Raw genomic sequence first — 19,486 nt, forward strand, 5'->3', positions numbered from 1 at the left:
TCAAATTGGACTTTCTGATGTAGGTAATGATCCCCTTTTCCAGATGAGAAAAATGAGACACAGGGAAGGAAGAGCTTTCTCCTGATCCCACAACTGGAAAATGACAGAGCTGGGATTTAAACGCAGGAAGTAAGAATGATTTTTTTTAATACCCTGCTTAGTATAGATTGTGCTTCTTCTATCAGTAAAATCTTGTCTTAGCTTCAGTTCTGGAAAATTCTAGGCCATCAAATTTAAAATTATTTCCTGTCTCCAGTTTTTTCTATTCTTTTCTTCTGGGACTCCACTGAAATGAATGTTAGATCTTCTCAGCTATCTTTCATGGCTCTGAACTTCTCTTTTATACCTTTCCTTCTCCTTGTTTCTCTGGGCTGAATTTTTTTTTTAATTCAGTTTTATTGAAATATATTCACATACCATACAATCATCCATGGTATACAATCAACTGTTCACAGTACGATCATATAGTTATGCATTCATCACCACAACCTATTTCTGAACATTTTCCTTACAGCAGAAAGAATCAGAATAAGAATAAAAAATAAAAGTAAAAAAAGAACACCCAAACCATCCCCCCCCATCCCATCCTATTTGTCATTTAGTTTTTAACCCTATTTTTCTACTCATCCATCCATACACTAGATAAAGGGAGTGTGATCCACAAGATTTTCACAATCACGCTGTCACCCCTTGTAATCTACATTATTATATAATCATCTTCAGGAGTCCAGACTACTGGGTTGGAGTTTGGTAGTTTCAGGTATTTACTTCTAGCTATTCCAATACATTAAAACCTAAGAGGTGTTATCTATATAGTGCATAAGAATGTCCACCAGGGTGACCTCTTGACTCCATTTGAAATCTCTCAGTCTGGGCTGAATTTTCACTAGTTTCTTCATATGTCTATTCCAGTTCACTGATCCTTGTTTCACCTCTGAGAGGGGCCTGCTGTTTAACTCAGCCACTTAGTTTTTAATTTCAACAATTGTGCTTTTTATCTCAAAGTTTTAGTTGTTTCTTTTTGAAACCTGCCCTTTATTGATAGTCTGTTCTTGCTGGCTCTTTCTTGTGATTATGTCTTTTATTTCTTTAAATATTTGATTTTTTTTTTCCGTACATCAAAATTGCAAAATATAAAGTCTTTATGGATCTAAATCTGTTCTTTGTTGTTTCTGCTGGCCTTACTCATGGTGGCCTTTTTCCTTGTGTGTTTGGTGATCTTTGATTATGAACTCATGTTTGATCTTACTCTGGGAAATCTAAATGGAGGATCCTTATCTCTGGAGATAAGCTGCTTATTCTGGGACCCTTTGAAGGGCCCAGCCTGATGGGGAATTCTCAGGTTTAGCAACATCTACTCTGTACCTAACCCAAGTTTTAGTCTATTTGTTGACTATGGAATTGATATTGACATTTGCTTTCAGGGAACTCTTATCTTATCCCCTTTCTTTTTGTCTAACACTCCCTGTTAAGGACTCTGAGGGATTGTCCTTTACGGCAAATCTAGCAATGTATTAGGAAGACTGTTTAATTAACAGGATCTTACTGTTATGTGGTAGGAGGGCCCATCTCAGGATCTAGTCCTTCAGGCTGCTGGGAGTGGAAGTCCCTCCTCACTTCTATGTCCACTGACACCCTCTGTCCAGAATGCTATCAGCTTGCTCTCACTTCATTATTGCAACAGACTCTTAACTTATCTCTCATATCCACCCTTCTCCATTGCAATTCAGTATCTCCTACATAATATTTAAATATTTTTAAATATTTATTTAAAATAATGCATCCAGTCTCTCCTGCCACTCCATTTTCCAATAAGATGGCTCCAGTCACTTCACTGTCTTGCTCAATGACCATCAGTGGCTCCCCAGTGCTTCCAGAAGAAAGTCCAGACTCTGGTCCAACACCTAGGGCCCTCCCTAATCAGCCCCCACCTAATACAACACCTGCCTTGACCTACTCCTATTTCTAGAAGAGAACCCATAGAGATGTGCCTTAGTATCTTTGCAAAAGCACCTTTGAGAATGAACTCATATTTCCCTTCCTCCAAGATGCCTTCCCTGACCACACCAGCCTTCACTGCCCTCTCCTCCTCATCCACAGCCATGCCAGTGACATCCCACATACCCCACCCCCCATGTTTCTGTCCTGGCCTATTTGGTCTTGTTTTAAAAATTAAAAGCACCTTACATAGCTGCAGACACATGGATGGTTTCCTCCTTTCCTTGTTCCGTGTTCTATGTGAATGTGTTCTGTCTTCCTGTCTGGTCCATCTGTTACTGGAAGCCAGGCCTAATACTTCATTAATATAATTCCACCCCTTTGGGTGGATGTTTGAGGCACATTGGGGAACAGCTCAGTGGGCAGGTCAACAACACAGACTTCAGAGACACTTGCATCCTATCCCTGCAACTTCTAGCCGTGCAACCTGGGGCAAGGCACCTCTCCTCTCCAAGTCTCACTTCCCATCAGCTATAAATCGGAGATAACTCTAGTGCCCACTTCACTGGGGTGTTGTGAGGATTAAATATAAAGCACTTAGCATTGTGCAGAGCACATTGTAAGCCCTCATTAAATAGGAGCAATGATTATGATGAGTAGGTTCTGAATTAATTCCAGCCAAAGAAAAAGATAGATTATTCAATAGATGGTGTTGGGACAACTAGCAGTCATCTAGATAAAAAATAACAAAGTTCCATCCCTACCTCATACCTTTATATCTGGATAAATTCCAAATGAATCAAAGACTTAAATGTAAAAAGAAAAGAAAAGAAACAAGCTGCTAGAAGGAATCAAGCAAAAAAATCAAATGATCTTAATCTTAGAGTTGGGAAGCCCTTTTAAGGTTTGACAGAAAATTAAGAGCGAGAAAGAAAAAAAAAACGAAGTTCGCTACAGAAAAATAAAATAATTTTATATATGGAAAAATTATAAGCAAGGTCAAAATATAAAAGAAAAAGAAAACATTTGCAGCTAATATCACAAAGGGTTAACTTCTCTAATATGTAAAGAGCACTGACAAATCAATAAGAAAAGGCAAGCAACCCAATGGGGAAAAATGCACATGATAGAAATAGACAATAGGCAGGAAAGGAAGTAAAGTGACTCTTAAATATATAAAAATATTTTCAACCTCACCCATGGAGAAGTGCAAAATAAACCTACATTAAGAGGCAATATTTCACCTACCACATGGTAAGATCAAAAAGTTTGATAATTGTTGAAAAGGATGTGGGGAGGGTAAACTGGTACCATCTCCATGAGGGTAATTTAACAATAGCTATTAAACACGTAAGTGCAGGTACTCCGTGATCCAGCATATCCACCTCTGGGAATTTTTCTGATTGTTATAACTTGCACAGGTGTGAAATCACATTTGTACAGACTGTTCACTGCAGCATTGTTCAAACTAGGAAATGACTAAATCACCCAAGTGTCCATCAATAGGAAACTAGATAACTAAATGATGGTACATTCACAGAGCAGGGTACCACACGGTCATATAAAGAATGAGGAAGCTCTGGGGGCTCTCATGAAAAGATCTCAAAGACACATGGTAAAATGGAAACTCAAGGTACAGGACAGTGAGTGTGACAGGCTGCCACGTGTGGAAACAGAAAAAACACATATAGTGCAGTATCAAGACGCTGGAGCTAGTCAACCTTGGTTCAAGCCCTCTTCCTACCACTTATAACTTGGGATCTTGGGCAAGCCATTTAACCCCCTGTGCCTCAGCTTGTTCACCTGGAAAGTGGGAATAACAAGAGTACCTACCACACAGGGTTAATAGGATAATTGAGTGAGTTGATACATGCAAAGCACTGAGAAAGCATTCAGCACACAGTAACCAGGATACAAAGCTTTGCTTCGATTACTATTGTTATTTGCTTGCATATGTTTAAAATATTTCTAGGACATGCAAGAAGGTGGCAACATTGGGGAGGGGAATGGAGTAGCTGGGGTGTGAAGGAGAGTTTCACTGCTTATTGTACCTTTTGAATACTATGTAAATGAATTAACCATTCAATAAATGAACTAAATTAAAAAGTAAAACCATAAACTGCAACAGAAATAACTGTTCACTGAAGGTTCTGTGCTTCCCTTGCCACTTGCTTTGTGCCCACAGATGCCCACCCAACCAGCCTCTCCTCCCTCTGCCCGACTGGGGGCCAGAGCCCCTCACCCACCTCGGGGGTCAGCTGCAATCGCCTCCCTGCTCAGTGAGATCTTGCCGATGATGTCATCATGCCTGCAGGGGGGCCGCCAGGTGAGTGCCCCGCCAGGTGAGTGCCCCGCCAGGTGAGCACTGCGTCACGGATGCCTGCCCCACCCATGGCAATTCTGGGCTGGGGCAGCAGTGGGTCGGGACAGGCATCAAGGGTCAGGGGTGGTCTCTCAGCTGCAGGTGCAACCCTGCATCCCACATCCGCTCTGGGGCCCAGCCTTGGGCCCCCCACACACGCACAGCCCACCAGACCCGGCTACACACCCGACGGTGTCCTGGTCCAGCACGTAGAAGGCCAGGTGGTGGAAGTCCAGGGGCAGGTGCACGGTGTACTCCTCACCCCAGAAGGGGCTCAGGCTCCGCCAGACAGTCGCTGTCCTGCGAGAGGCAGCAGATGGGGCTGCGGGCCCTGGGGCCACCCAGCCATATGCTGGAGAGCCAGACACAGACAAACACACAGACAGACACACAGACACACAGACAGAGGGTCCAGACACCCACACTCCTGGAAACCCAGACACGTACCCAAGGACCTCAACACAGAACATACACAAACACACAGACACACCCATGCAGATACCCCCCCACACTCAGGGACCTCAAAACACACACGTGCACATGCTCAGGGGCTAAAACACACATTCTCAAAATGCACATCATCCGACACACATACACGGGGGCCCCAAGACACACCTGAGGACCCAGAGACACACGCAGAAAGGCCAAAAGGCACACATGGAGACTCACAGAAACACACATCAGATACACACACACACAGACTCACACGGGGATACATCCTGAGACAGAGGGAAGCTCAAACACATTCACACCTACACAGATACACATTTGCACACTCAGAAATTTCTAGAAAGACAGAGATGCATACAGACATGAGCAGACACACACAGAGGAAACAGACAGCTTCACCTAGTTGGACACACAGACAAAAGAAATGCCCAGAACACAGAGACCCAGAGACGCTCACACATACAGAGAAACACAGAGACACACACACAGCCACAGACTCACACATGCACAAACACATGACACACACACAATTCCACTCATTCATTCACTCCACAAATGTGCACTCCACTGTGTGCCAAGCCCGGGCTGGACGTGGGAGAATCAGAAGTGCATGTGCCCAGGTCCCGACCCCCACAGAGCCCCCTTGTTGGCGGGTGCCCTTGGGGGCAGTGGGAGAGGCCCTGGGATGGGGTTAGCTGGGCAGCACCCAGCATGGGGCTCAGGAAAGTCTTCCTGCGGGTGTGTTAATCAGGCAGAGGCGGAGGGAAGACAAGGGAAAGTGTTTGGGGTGCCGGGAGCAGCACATGCCAAGGCCCTGGGGTAGGAGTGAGAACAGGGAGGTGCTGGGTGGGAAAGGGGAGCATGGGGGAGCATGAGGTCAGCTAGCAACAGAGCCTGAGGGGTTTGCAGCAAGCAAAACCCCAACGTCCCACAAGGGGGGGTCCACAGAGGATTGGGGACCCAGACAAGCCCAGAGACAAACACAGCATCTCCTCCGAGACACCTCCACAGACACACTTCCTTCCCTTCCCTCAACAGGGAACAAAGAACCCACTTTGCCCAGTGACGACCCACCCAAATTCCTAGCTGCAAAATTCAGTTGCCATACGTGCTGCTACCTTCCTGCAGCCCTTCAGCACGGTCTCTCCGACAAGGTGCACACACCCATGCAGGTCTCGCCCTCGGCACCCAGCCCGGGGCACCACCATCCCTTGTACCCTCAGAGCTTCCTCCCAAACCCCCTCTTTCCCCCACCCGGGCCTTTTCCCAGCTGGAGGCGCCTCCAGGTCTCCTGGCCTCTGAGCTGAGATACTCCCCAAAGACCAGAGAGGGGGAGGCAGCAGCCTAAGGTTACACAGAAAATCCATCTGCAGGTTGAGGGGCGGTGTCACAGAGCAGGGCAAGGGGGCGGCCTGGGCATGGGGGATGCAGGAGTGGGGTCAGCTGGGGGTGCTGCAGGCTTATCCCTCCGCCTGCGGGCTCCCCGCCCCAGCTCCCTGCCCACCCGCTCCGGGGGCATCCTGAATCCTGCCGTCTCCATAGGAACCGAGGCCTCAGCCGCCCGCCCACCTGTCCCCCTCAAGTCTGCGGGGGCCGAGCGCTGTCCCTCGGCCTGGGGGGGTGGGAGTCAAGGATGGCCCAGCCTGATGTCCCCCACCCCCACCCCCACCACTCACACACCAAACAGGCTCACGTCCTCATGTGTGTCCACAGCAGCTCCTGTGTACCCAAACGAGCAGGCAGCCCATGCACATACCCACACACACACACCCACAGCTGCACACCCAGGGGACACACACGCATGGCCACAGGCATTCACACCAGCCCTCCAACACACCCACATGCACACAGCACAAGCTGGCCAGCGGGGCACATGCACACACGCACGCCTCGGCGCCCGCAGCCCCCAGCAGGCCTGGAACCAGCCAAGCCCAGCCAAGCGTGAGGTGCCTGCCCCGGGAGAGGCCACATGGAGGTGCGGGCTGGCAGCCGCTGAGTCAGCCCCCTGGAGCCGGCAGGGACCCCAGCAAGTCCAGAGGGAGAGGGCGCCCGGCCAGTTGGTGGGGCCGGAGTGGAAGAGGAGCCGGTAGCCCCAACCGTCCAGCCCCACAGAGGCCAGGGAACGAAGCACCCCTCCCAGGCCCGCTGCCCACCCCGGCTCTGCTCTTCAGGGTGAATTCTTGAGGCTGGACTCCCAGGTCCAGGAGGAGCCCCCTCCCCTGCGCCCCTCACCTGGCCACCACCTCGTCGTCCACCTTCACCAAGCAGTAGGGGTCGCTGCTCCCAGACCTGGGGGAGGGGGGCAGGGGGCAGGTTGGGAGGGCAGCCGTGGGGGGGCTCCCAATCCACCTGTGCTGTCCAGATGGGGGAGACTGAGGCCCAGAAAGGGGAAGGGGATTTGCCCAGGGTCACCCAGACAGTCTAGGGGCAAGGCAGGGCCCTAGCCTCCCAGCAGACATCACAGCTGCCAGCCCACCCTCCGCGTGCTTGCCGCCCCTCTGGGCTTCCACCAGGAGAAACAGGGGCACGAGGCCAGAGAGCCTGAGTCCTGGTCCCCAGGAGCTCAAAGCAGGGGTAGAGCGTGTGCCGGGGGTCATCACGGACCCCTAGCTGTGTGACCCTGGCAAACCACCTCCCCTCTCTGGGCCCTGGTTTCGCTCCTCTATAAATGGGCGTGATATTAACACACACCCCCTAGGGTTGTTGGAGGAGCTAAAGGAGATGATACGTGGTGGCCCCTGTGCCTCACATACGGTCCCCTCTGGGCTAAGCATTGTCCTGCCCAGGTGTCACTTCAATGGGAGTTTCCCTGACTGGGGGACCCGGTGAGTGGCTCATGTCCCAGCAGGGATGGACCCTTTAAATGCAGATCTCAAAGTTCAACCAACAAGAGAGATGAGCTTCATCCCCTTTCGTAGCCAAAAGCCTGCTCCATCCCCCCTTCATAATAAGAGTCCCAGTAAAGCCTAAGCAGTCCAACCCCTCCTCTCGCCCCACCCCACCCCTGCCGCATCACATGGACCCCCGTGTGTTCCCCCAAGCTCAGTCCAGCCTCAGGGCCGTTGTACTTGCTATTCCCTTTGCCTGGGACACTGTTCCTGAACCTGTCATGGCCGGCTCCCTCCCATCATTCACATCTCAGCCTAAAAGTCACCTCCTCAGAGAGCCTGTCCCCGACCACACCACCCTGTCCAAAGTTGCCCTCCAGTCCCTCTGGGCACCCCAGGTCATTGTGCTCTCTTATTTCTCTGTGTTCAGTGACTGCCCCCCAGCCCCACAAACTTCCGGATGATGAGCTCCTTGGAGGAGGCGCTGAGTCGGTCACCACCGTATCCTACCCCCCCCCCTCAGGTCCCACACACTGCCTGGCACATGGCTAGCCCTCCAGAGATGGTTCTGAGTGAAAGAATTGGTGGAGTGCGTTCCCCAGGGGCTGAGTAATAAAAGAGTAACATGGAAAGGAATGGCGAGCCAGGATTGAACCCAGGTGTAAGGGACTCAGAGCACACGCTATTAACCAACCCCCCTCCCCACTCTCCACCACCTTCTCCCCAGCGGCCCTGTCCTCCACACCCCACCCCACCCTCCCTCTTCAGTGTATCACAGATCCACAAACTCAAACACTTCAGGGATTCCAGGGAAGGGGGGCGTTTGCACCAAGGGCCGGCTCCAACCTCGGCCCTGAGCTGCCTCAGTTTTTCTCTCTGGATTCCTTTCTCTGGCTGGGTACCCACTGCTTCTGGTTCCCCATCTGGAACTAGGGAACCCCTGAACTGCTCAGACTGGGTGATAATCTGTCTCTGAGTTCTACCTCCGAACTCCCTTCTGTGCAGTACTCCAGGCCTCAGTTTCCCCTTTTGGACTTCTCCCTAAACCCTTTGGACCATGAGCCTCAGTTTCCCCATCTGGGTTCCACCCCCTGGACCCCTGTGGCTGGGTAAACTCCTCCTGTGTCCTAATTTCTCTCTCTGGGTTCTCTACCCCTGGGTTTCCTGAAAGTGGTTATCCCAGTCCTCAGTTTCCCCAACTGCAGAAGGAAGGGCAGATTGGCTGAGACTCTGCTAGCAGAGGGCTGGCAGACCCGCCCCCTGCTGCTGACCGATTCCCGGCCCCTCCTGGGAGCCAAGCTCCCCACGTCAGCTCCGGGGCTGTGACGCACGAGGGCCTTATCAGGCTCCCATCAGGTAGGGGCAACGGTGACAGGAGGTGGCGGCCCCCTCCAGCCCCTCGGCCTCTCCCAGGCCCCTGCCCCAGCCTGAGCGTGGGAAAGCAGGAACCTTGGCCATTGTCTGCCCAGTTTGGTCTGTGTGGTGGCAGCAATCAGGCTTCAAATCCAAATGTGTGGTCTTGAGCAAATGGCTTTGCCTCTCTGAGCCTTAGTTTCCCTGATTGTAAAACGGCGATGCTAAGAGAACCACAGGACGTGTTAGTGAGGCCCGGGGCAGCAAGCCCTCAATGACTGACAGCACCTATTATTAATAACACTAGTAATAACTCTGAAATTAGCTACTCAGCAAGGTCAGACACCCCTCCAACCTAGCGACTTCAGGCACAGTCTGGGGCCCTTTCCCTTGGTAGGGAGAGGGAGAATACACCCATCTGCAAGTCCCCCGGGCTTGGGGGTCCCAGCATGCTCTGAGGAGAGCCCCTCTGAAGGAAGGTGCCAATGGGTAGGGAAACTGAGGCAGGGTGGCTGGAGCTCCCACACTGCAGCTGGGGCTTAGTTACCCCCCTCACCTGGCCCCCTTTAGAGCTCACCTTGGCCCAGGGACTGGGGGAAGGGAGAACCAGAGATGCGGAAACCAGGCTTGACTCAACCCCCTCCTTGAGCCAAGACCCAGGGGCAGCACCCACCCCACCCACCACCACCCCTGACAGCCAGGACATGTCCAGGACTAGGAGAGGGGCCAGAGCACCATGAGATGGGAAAGCCCACTTTTTTTTTTTACCTGTTTATTAGAGAAGTTGTGGGTTTACAGACCAATCATGCATAAAATACAGGATTCCCATACATCACCCCAGCGCGACACCTTGCATTGGCATGGGACATTTGTCACAGTTGATGGGTGCCCTCTGGCAGCTGCCCAGCCCCCACATTGACCTCATTGCTTTGACAGCCCTGAATCTCTAATTCTGGGGTTCTCTGAAGGGGCATCGCAAAAAGAGGTTGGCAGGGACCTTATCCAGGTGCTGCATTCACTCAACAAGCTCTCTGCTTCTCTTTCAGGTGCGTGTTTATTTGGGTTGGCTGATGGGGAGGGGGGCCTAAAACACTTCTTTCCAGCTCTCCCCTTGACAGAGCTGCAGTGCTGGGAGCCAGCAGGGCCCACCCAGGGGTCAGGGCAGAGCTGAGCCCCCACCCCAGCCTGGGCAAAGGCTCAGCATCCACGTTCCTGGCCACAGGGTAGATGCCAACAGCCCCACCCTCCCCCGCCCTCCCCACCTCCGACCTCACAGCTGGGTGGGGCTTGGAGACTCCTCTCCAGAGCTCCTGCTGCCCCGACGGGAAGCCAAGGTCCAGAGAGGAACAGGTTCAAGGTCACACAGCAAATGCCCTGCCAAGGTCCCACACCTGTCCTGGTTGCTGACACCCTCAGAGCCCCTTCTGGGCTCCAGGTCAAATTGGAGAAGGACCCTGCTCCCCCTTCTGCTGACTCGGCACAGCTGCTGAGTCAGCCCTGGGGGGAGCAGAGCCAGGGACTGGCCCTGGGGGGCGATCATCACACCTGGCCAGGGAGGGGGCTGCAGGGGGGAGCTGGCCCTTAGAGCAGCTCTGCATCCACAGTGGGCTGGAAGCCTCCAGACTGGGGTGCTCAGGGCTCTGGGGCAAGAGGACCCCATGTTCCCTCAGGCCTGGCCAGGGGGGCCGCCTGGTGACACTCTACAAACAGAAACACTACAAATGTTGGGACCCACCAGGAACCCATGCCCCCTGGGGCCCCTCCCCAGGGTCCTCTTGATAGACCCCCACCCAGGCTTGCAGAAGCCCCATCTCCAACACCTGCTTGGCCTAAGGAAGGGACCCCAATCCCCTTCCCAGCGCTGACAGAATCCAACCTTCAGATCCTCTCTTCAGTGCTGCAAGACCCCTTGTGATAACATTCCAGAAGCAAAGACACCCACCCTTCCGAGGCTGGTGGGGGCGCCATCTGTGCTTCCCCTCCCACCAAGATCGCCATGGAGATGGGGCCTCTCCCCGTGCACGTGGACCTGCCCCAATACCAGAACATAGGCAGCCCCCCCCCCCCACCGACCCGCCCTGGCACCCTAAATGGGCAATCCCAACTCGCCCCCGAGGTACTCACACATCCTTGGCGGGCAGTGCCCGGCCCTCCACCACGCGGATATTCAGGGAGCTGCTCTTGGCCATGGCGCCCAGCCCCAAACTTTCCAGGCAGAAAGGCGCCCAGGTTCCGAGGCTGAACCCGGGGGCGTCTACATGTCACCAGCTGCGAGCCTGGCGCCCTGCCCCGGGGTCCCAGCGCCGCCTGTCCGAGACGCGGGTAGCGGGGCGGGAGGTTTCCGAAGGCAGGGAAAGGATGGGTGCCCGGGGAAGGGGCGCCCGGGCTCTACAGGTAGGAGCCGCGCGGCGAGCGGGCGGAGCGCGCCGGGGACACCGCCCGCCTCTTGCCTCGGTGTCTGGAGCTCCTGGCGGGCGGGCAGCGCGGGCAGGGGGCGGGAGGGGGCGGCCCAGGAACCTCCCCCCAGTCCCGCCTCCCGCGGAGTCCCCCGCCCGCCCCCGAGCCCCCGCGTGCGCCCTCTGCCGGCACCCCAGCCCCAGCGCTCCAGGGCGCACGGGCCGGGGCCACCGGGGCACGTTGAGGCTGGCGCGGCGAGGTGGGGAGCGGCCCGCAGTCACGACGGGCTTGGCGGCTGGCCCCTGGTGAGCTGGCATGGAGCTCAGAAGACGCAGTCGGTCCCCTGCCTGCCCCACCCGTCCGACCCATTCACACCTCGCGCGCCCTCCCCTGCCCGCTCTCCCGGCGCGCGCGGCCCCCCAGGTCCGACCCGTGTCCTGGCGGAGAGCAGTGTCCGCGGTCGGCGGGAGGCGTCGCTAGAGAGTCGCATGCTCCCTGGGGGTCCGTTCGGAGGCAAGGGAGGGGCCCCAAACACCCCCCTTCGCTCTCCTTTATATTTCCAATTAAACTCAGACTGTTGGAACGGCTGCTCTAACGTCACGGGCTGGCACTGCGGGGGAGGAAACCGCGGCTCGAGGGGGAGGGGCAGCTTGAAGATAACCACTACGACAGCGGCGACAAAAGTCATTCTATAATTGTTTGAACACTTGCTGTGTGCCAGGCATTGTTTTAAGTCTTTTCAGGCATTATCACATTTTGTCCACAATAACCCTCTGAGCTAGGTACCCTTACTCCCATTTTATGGATAAAGAAACTGAGGTCCAGAGGGGCAAATGGTTTGCCAGAGATTTCACAACCAGTATTGATTTGAATTCCTGGGTTTGAACCCTGGCTCCACCACTTGAGAGCTGTGTGCTCTTGGGCAAGTCACTTAACCTCTCTGTGCCTTGGTTTGGTTTTTTCATCTATTCGATGTGAATATAGTGTCTTGCTCACAGAATTTTGAGAGAATTAAATGAGTTAATGCAGAAGTTCTCAGAACAGTGACTGGCACATAATAAGCTCTCAGAAAGTCAGTGATTTTATTATTGTCCTTCGAGACCTGGTTCAAATATCACCTCTCCTGGGAAGCTTTCCAGGATGCCCTCCCACCCCAAAGCTGTTCCACAGCTCTAGGTCTGTACATTTCTCAAGTTTGAAATGAGAGAATGGGACCAGAAGGGCCTGTCCCGGGGCAGACACTTACACACACTTGTCCTACCTGTGAGTTCACTGTTTCCTGGCCTGAGAGCTCTTAGAAGAGCTGGCACTGGGCCTGACTCACCCGGTCAGCCCAGGCCTGGGCACCAACCTGCTGAATGAGGTCGGGAGCCAACGCCCAGACCGGCCGGAGCAGGTGCCCCTGCCAGCTGCAGGAGAGAGGTTTCCTGATCTGCCTCCCAGTCTCTCTCCTTCACCCTCTACCCATCCCACCAAGTTGGTGAGGGACTCAGACCCTGGAATTCTCTCCCCAGCTCACCCCTGCCTGGTGAGTCCTCTGGCCCCCAGAGACCTGGGTCTTAGTTTCCCCATCTGAGAAATGGGTCTAGCAGGGCAGGCTCCCAGGCTTAGAAGTATTGCAACATCCTTCACTGGGGGGCAAGGGGTGGTCCAGGGTTGGATTCAGAACAGTGGTGGCTCCATGGGGTAGTTAAATGCTCTCCTGTCATCTTTATCAGTAGCTCCAGATCCCCCCAGCCCAAATAAATATACAGTCTAAGAGGAAATGGTAGTTGCTACGTGACGCTGGCTTTGAGACAGGTGTCCTGGCCCCCTCCAATCTCGTGGGGGCTGCTGGCTGAAGCTTTTTCTCCTGGGAGACTACAGAGGCCTCCCTGATAGAAGCTGGGGGGGCAAGTCCCAGGGCCTCTGGGGACACCAGCCAAACTGCCACCCAGTCCTCTCAGCCTGTCCGGAGCTGAGCTGGAAGCCACATTCCCAAACATCCCTCCCCAGTCCCCCAGGGGGGATTATGAAGGTTTTTGAGTTTGCCAGCCGGGCCTCCAGGGAGTAAGCTCTGTCACCTGTCAAATATCATGGGTCTGACCCCGCAGTTTGCCCAGGGCTGTGGCCACACTCCCTATACTTTCCGCATGGCCTGGCCACTTCCTGTTGTTCTGAGAAGCTTTGACCTGAAACTGGCAGGGGTTGAGGTCTCCCAGGGCAGCTGTTGTGGAGGAACCAAAGTGGGAAGGGTGGCCCAGAGAGGATGTGTGACCTGCAGTGACCAACAACTGGGAGAGGGGAGGGCGGGTTCCCGAGAACCCCAACCTGGGCTCTCGTAGGCTGTTCCGAGGATGAATTTAGAGGGCAGTGCAAGCCGCTTGGCATCTTTGTTGCACGTAGTAGGTGCTCAGGAAACATCCAGCCTCCCCTTCCTTCCCTTCCCTTAAGCTCCTTAAACACAAAAACCCACGATTGTGTTCTTGCTGACACCCTACCTAGTCTAGCACCTTTGGGGTGCACACAGCAGGTGCTTAAAGCCTTTGGTGGGAGGAGATGCTGAGTTCAGGGTTTAAGATCTGACCTGGGATTGAATCCTGGCACCTACACTTATGAGCTAAGTGATCTTGGGCACATGGGTTACCCTTTCCAAGCCTCAGTTTCCTCATCTGTGAAATGGGAATGATTGATCATAGCACCTATGTCATAGGGCCTACAGCAAGGACTCACCAAGCACCATGGCTGTCATGGACCTCCTGCACCCTCCCCTGTGCCTGGCTCCGAGCCCCACTCGGTAGCTTAGCTCTTGCGTCCTGAGGCCGTGGCCTGGGTGGAGGGACAGGCCCACCCCTGTGTTGAGGGCACACAGCAGCCACACTTGAGTGACCCGTGCGGCTCCAGAGTGCTGAGCCCGGGGAATCTGGAGATTTATGTCCTGGCTGAGAAATCTGATAGAGAGATCCAAGATCAGGGCTCCTGCCGTCCCGAGGGGCCCCCCTTCGTCTGAAATGCCAAGCCTGGGGCCCCGGGAGGGCTCACGGACGTGCGGTCCAGAGGGCTCCTGGTCCCGGTGGGAGGGTCCGGCCCTTCAGGGCATGAGCAGGGGTGTGCTGGTGCCTTCTGCTGGCCTGGGGGAGCCAATTCCATCTTCCCAGCTCCGTGTTCAGCAACACCAAGTTGGGAACTTGAAAATTGGCCACCACGGGAGAATTTGCTCCACAGAAACTGGCAAATGCTACAATTTTTTCCCCCAGCACATCACTGTGGCCTCCCGATGCATGTGGCCTTCTAGACACCACTCCCGAATTCAACACCCACGCCCCCACTCATACCACCCCCCCAACTTTGCTCCATCAGCTCCTCCCACTCCTCTCTCCAAGTGTTCAAGTCCTCCCTCTGCAATTGGATAAATGGTGTGTGGGGTGGGGTGAAATAAAGTGCAGCAGAGCAGTGGTGGAATACTATACAGCTGCCAAAAATGATGTTCTCAAAGAATATGTCATGGCAGCAAAAATGCTGAAAAACAGAATGAGTGGCGGGGGAGAGAACAGTATATACAACCCTATATGAAGTTTTTTGAGTAGGTCTATATGCACATGGATTTAATCTTCTTTCACTATTGGACAAGTGTGTATTGAGCGCCTGCTGTGTACGAGGCAGTGGGGACACGGTGAGGCACAAGACGGCCCAGCCCTGCTCTCCTGGCACTCGCAGCGCAGCAGGGGAGACCAACAAGATAAACACACCCCGAAATAATGTACTCCCAGGGAGGAGGTAGCGACTTAAAGAAGATAAAGTGAGGACAGAGCTGGGGGACCTGGGGGGCTTCTTAGACATATGGCATGTGCTTCTTTTACAGTCAGAAAATAATTCGGGCCTCTGCCAGTTCCCTTTGTAGCACCACCGACTGCCTCCTGGAAGCCCCCGCAGAAGTCCCCAGAAGGCTGCGATGCCCCCGCCCCACCCCACTGCCCCGTGGGCACCTCTCTGCAACCTTGGGCTCTTGTTACCCTGTTTTGTGTGGTGACTTACATGCTCGTCGTATCTCCTAAATGTCAGGGACAATGTCTGATTCATGCCGCACCTCCCACACTGCTTGGCACGTAAGACAGACTCGAAACACACTCGTGAGATTCAATAGAATTCAATTCCCCTTGAGAGCTGGAATCCAGCCACTCTTGTTGTGATAACAGGTCAGATTAGTTTGTACTTCCTCTCTCCCCATGGTACCCAGGAAGGGAATTTAGTCATGGCCACCCTACCACCTCCCCTCTACATCTGCACCCCAAAACCAGGAGGCCTGACCCCATCCTCTGGCACTACAGACCTGCCCACCTTTAGGCCTGGGCCTCAGTCTCCCCTCCTGGGAAGTGGTACCATCCCTTCTGAGGCCAAGATCCGGGCAGGGCAGACAAGGGCCTGGGCCAGGTTGGGGGTGAGGAGCGTGTTCCTGGTCTCGGGGAACACAAAGCCCCGTTTGTGATCGCCGGGCATGCTTCTGGGCAGGGAGCCACGTGGGACAGGAGGCAGCAGTAGGAGGCACGGGCAGGCTTTCCAAAACCCCCTCCCGCGGGCTGGCTGCTGAGGAAGCTGGGACTGGCCTGGAACCACGCTGTCCGTCTGTCAGTCCGCATCCCCGCCTCCTTCTCCCTAGACCCCACTCCCCAAAGTTGTATCCTCCCCCACCCCCACCCCACGCCCACCTGGGGCCACACTGGAATGGAGAAGTAGGAAGGGGGAGCCATCGAAGCATGAGACATGGGGGTGGGGACAGTGGGTATTTGCAGAGACTGTGGGTTTGCGGCCAAGGGCAGGACCAGCTGGGAAGTTATGTCCTGCTGTCATTTGGCAGCTTTACCCAACCCATCACCCAGGGGGTGGCAGAGATGGGCAGGAGGCTGAGTTAGAGGGAGGCTGGGACCCCTGCCTCAACAACGTGGCTGGAGAGCCCCAGAGGGCCTGGGAGCAGCACCCCATTTAACAGAGAGGAATGTTGAGGCCTGGGGTAGATTAGCCGTAGCTCCAGCCTTTTGAAGACAAGTCCTTTATGTGGGACCCTTATCCCCTCCTCTAAACTGTGTGAGCAGTTCCAGGGCAGGGATGGGTTGAGTTATTTCTGTATGTTTCCAACGCCCAGGGCCTAGACCTTAGATAAAAGCCAGGCCCTACCACTTCTCAGCTGGGTGTCCTTGGGGAGTTGCTTAACTCCCCTGGGCCTCAGTTTCCTCGCCTGTGACTTGTAGTACAAATCTGGCCCCTCTTTGTCCCCATCCAGCCTAGCCCCATCTTGTCATTCTCAAATTCTGCACACCTGCCTTGGGCTTTTGCACACACTGTTCCTCCACCTGGAACACGCTTCTCCTCCTCTACTCATCCCTCCACATCCTTGAGGTCTGGGTTCAATGTCACCTCCTCAAGGAGGTCGTCCTGTCCTCCTCCTTGCACCCCATACCTCTCTTCCTAGCCCTCATCACAGTGTAATGGCATATTTGCAGGGTTGTCTGATTCTTCTGCCCCTACCCCCACCACTGGCCTGTGAGCTTCCTCTAGGTAGATGTTGTAGCCTCAGCATCTAACATGGTGTCTGGCACATAGTAGGTGCTCAATAAACATTTGCAAACTCTCTTCTAAAATAATGATAATTAAGAGGGGAAGGATGCACACCAGCTTCAAAATGGCAGCATACTCTGAGGAAGGAAGGAAGGGAGTGTGCATGAGGAGGGAGAAAGTCAAGCCTGGTTCAACTGTAGCTGGAAGGTTGCACTTAAGAGGGTAGACTCTGCACCCAAAGTGGCCTGGGTTCAAATCCCAACATAGGCTGGACACCAGAAGCACAACCCACAAAAGGAAAAATTGGTAAATTCATTGAAATAAAAAACTTTTGCACTGCAAACAAAACGAAACGAAATAAAACAAAACCCCTGTGAAAAGACTGGGAATAACTTCACCAAAGGACATATATCTAGAATATATGAAGAAGTCTCAAGACTCAGCAGGAAAAACAACAAACAAACAAAAAACAACCCAATTAGAACACAGGCAAAAGACATGAGCAGACATTTTCCTGAAGAGGATATACAGATGGCAAATAAACACATGAAAAGCTGTTTAACATTATTAGCCATTAGGGAAATGCAAAATAAAAAGCCACAGTGAGCTGGCAGCATACACCTTTCAGAAAGCTACAATAAGAAAAATAGTGACAATAGCAAGGTTGCACAGAAACTGGCTCAGTCACACATTGCTGGCAGGAATGTAAAATTGTGCAGCTACTCGGCAAAAGAACATGATCGTTTCTTACAAAACTGAATATGCACTTCTGATCCAATCCAGCAACTGCACCCCTGGGCATTTATCCTAGAGAAATGAAAACTTATGTGCACGCAAAACCTGGAACATAAATGTTGATGGCCACTTTATTCACAGGAAACAACCCAAACGTCCTTCAACAGATGAATGGTCAGATAAACTGCGATACGTCTATACCATGGAATTCTACTTGACAATAAAAAGGAACAAGCTACTGGTCCGTGCCACAACTTGGATGCATCTCAAGAGAATTATGCTGAGTGGGGGAAAACGGCTACTCTGTAAAGGTATGATTCCATTTATATAGCATTCTTGAAATGACAAAATTATGATGGAGAACAGACTAATGGCTGCTAGGGAATGGGGATGGAGAGAGGTGGATATAGCTATAAAAGGGCAGCAAGTGGGTCCGTGGGATGGAACTAATCTGGATCTTCACTGTGGAGGAGGACACACGAATCCACATGCTGTCACACTGCATACCACAGTTCACACCAAAATGAGTGCATGGAAACTGGTGGGATCTGAATTAGGCAGGGGGATTGTATCATTGTCAGTTTTCTGATTATGATATTCATTGAACAATAGCTGTGCAGGATGTTACCACTGGGGGAAACTAGGTGACTGGTGTATAGGCTCTCGCTGTAGAATTTCTAAACTACAGGTGACTCTTCACTTATCTTAAAATGAAAGAGTAATCTGTACCACTACACATCTATGAGAATGACTTAAAAAAAACTGACAGTACTTACTGCTGCTGAGGATAAAGACTAACGGGAATTCTTATACATTGCTGTCATGAATATAAAAATGGTACAGCCACTTTGAAAACAGTTTGCAATTTTTTATATAGTTAAACATACGCTTACTGTGTGACCCAGCAATCCCACCTCTACATATTTATGCAAGTGAAGTGAAAAGTTATATTCACGCAAAAAACCTGTACGTGAATGTTAATAGAGGCTGTATTCATAATTGCCCCAACCGGAAGCCATCCAAATATCCTTCATCTGGGGAATGGATAAACAAACTATAGTATGCAATTAAATACTACTCAGCAATAAATAAAAAAATAAAAAAACAAATGAACTACCAGTAAATGTGTCCACAAGAATGAATCTCAAATGGATATTGCTAAGTGCAAGAAGCCAGACTCAAAGAGCTACAGAGCACATTTCCATTTGCAGTGTCCTGGAAAAGGTGAAACTATAGGGATAGAGAACAGAGCAGTGATTGCCAGGCCTGGGGTGGGATCAAAGGTTGATAAAAAAAAGGGGCATGAGAAATTTTTTAGTGTGATGGAAATGCTGTCTGTGTTGACTGTGATAGTGATTACACAACTATTATGCATTTGTCAAAACCCATAGAACTATATGTGAAAAAGAGTGATCTTTTCTGTATGTAAATTATACCTCCATTTTTAAAAAACAAGAAAAAATCGGATCATGGTGCCTTATTGTAACTTGACACTGACTTATGCAGAATGATATTATGTGAACATTAATGCAAAATGCTCAAAGATAAGATATACATTATTTTGGCTCAGTTTCTCTCAAATACACTCTAACAAAATTCCTAGGAATTCTTTTAATCAATGTAGACATTGCAAGTAATTATAGATTTTTAAATAGTGTTACTCTACAATAAGAAAATACATTTCTTTCAGTGGAAAAATGAATTATTTAAAACTGGAAAAAAAAAGTGATCTGAAACAGAGATAGCATGGTTATTTCTGGGTGGAGGGCCTGTGGGTATTTGTTATATTACTCTGAGTACCTTTTCCATAGTACTCTGGATTGTAAGGATTAAATTAGAAACGACATATAGACTGCTTGGCTTAGTGTCTGACCTTGCATTAAGTGCTCAA

At 52.1% G+C, this 19,486-nt stretch overlaps 1 protein-coding gene across 4 annotated transcripts in view; it reads right to left on the reverse strand.

The window, feature by feature from the left end:
* RASAL1 (RAS protein activator like 1) overlaps nucleotides 1-11,814 on the reverse strand; it is a 29,145-nt gene extending 17,331 nt beyond the window's left edge. For 2 of the 4 annotated variants that reach the window (XM_037816743.1, XM_037816746.1), the window contains exons 1-4: nucleotides 11,056-11,813; nucleotides 6,983-7,039; nucleotides 4,487-4,600; nucleotides 4,185-4,246 (exon numbers count right to left, since the gene is read on the reverse strand). In XM_037816743.1, the coding sequence (XP_037672671.1) occupies nucleotides 4,185-4,246; nucleotides 4,487-4,600; nucleotides 6,983-7,039; nucleotides 11,056-11,120 (298 nt within the window). In that variant the 5' untranslated portion in view covers nucleotides 11,121-11,813. Of the gene's footprint in view, nucleotides 1-4,184; nucleotides 4,247-4,486; nucleotides 4,601-6,982; nucleotides 7,040-11,055 lie in introns of all 4 variants that reach the window. The other 2 variants (XM_037816745.1, XM_037816744.1) reach the window with 2 other exon arrangements.
* Between the last annotated feature and the right edge of the window lie 7,672 nt (nucleotides 11,815-19,486).

The sequence above is a fragment of the Choloepus didactylus genome, chromosome 23 (assembly GCF_015220235.1).
Source record: "Choloepus didactylus isolate mChoDid1 chromosome 23, mChoDid1.pri, whole genome shotgun sequence".
NCBI classification, from domain to species: domain Eukaryota; kingdom Metazoa; phylum Chordata; class Mammalia; order Pilosa; family Megalonychidae; genus Choloepus; species Choloepus didactylus.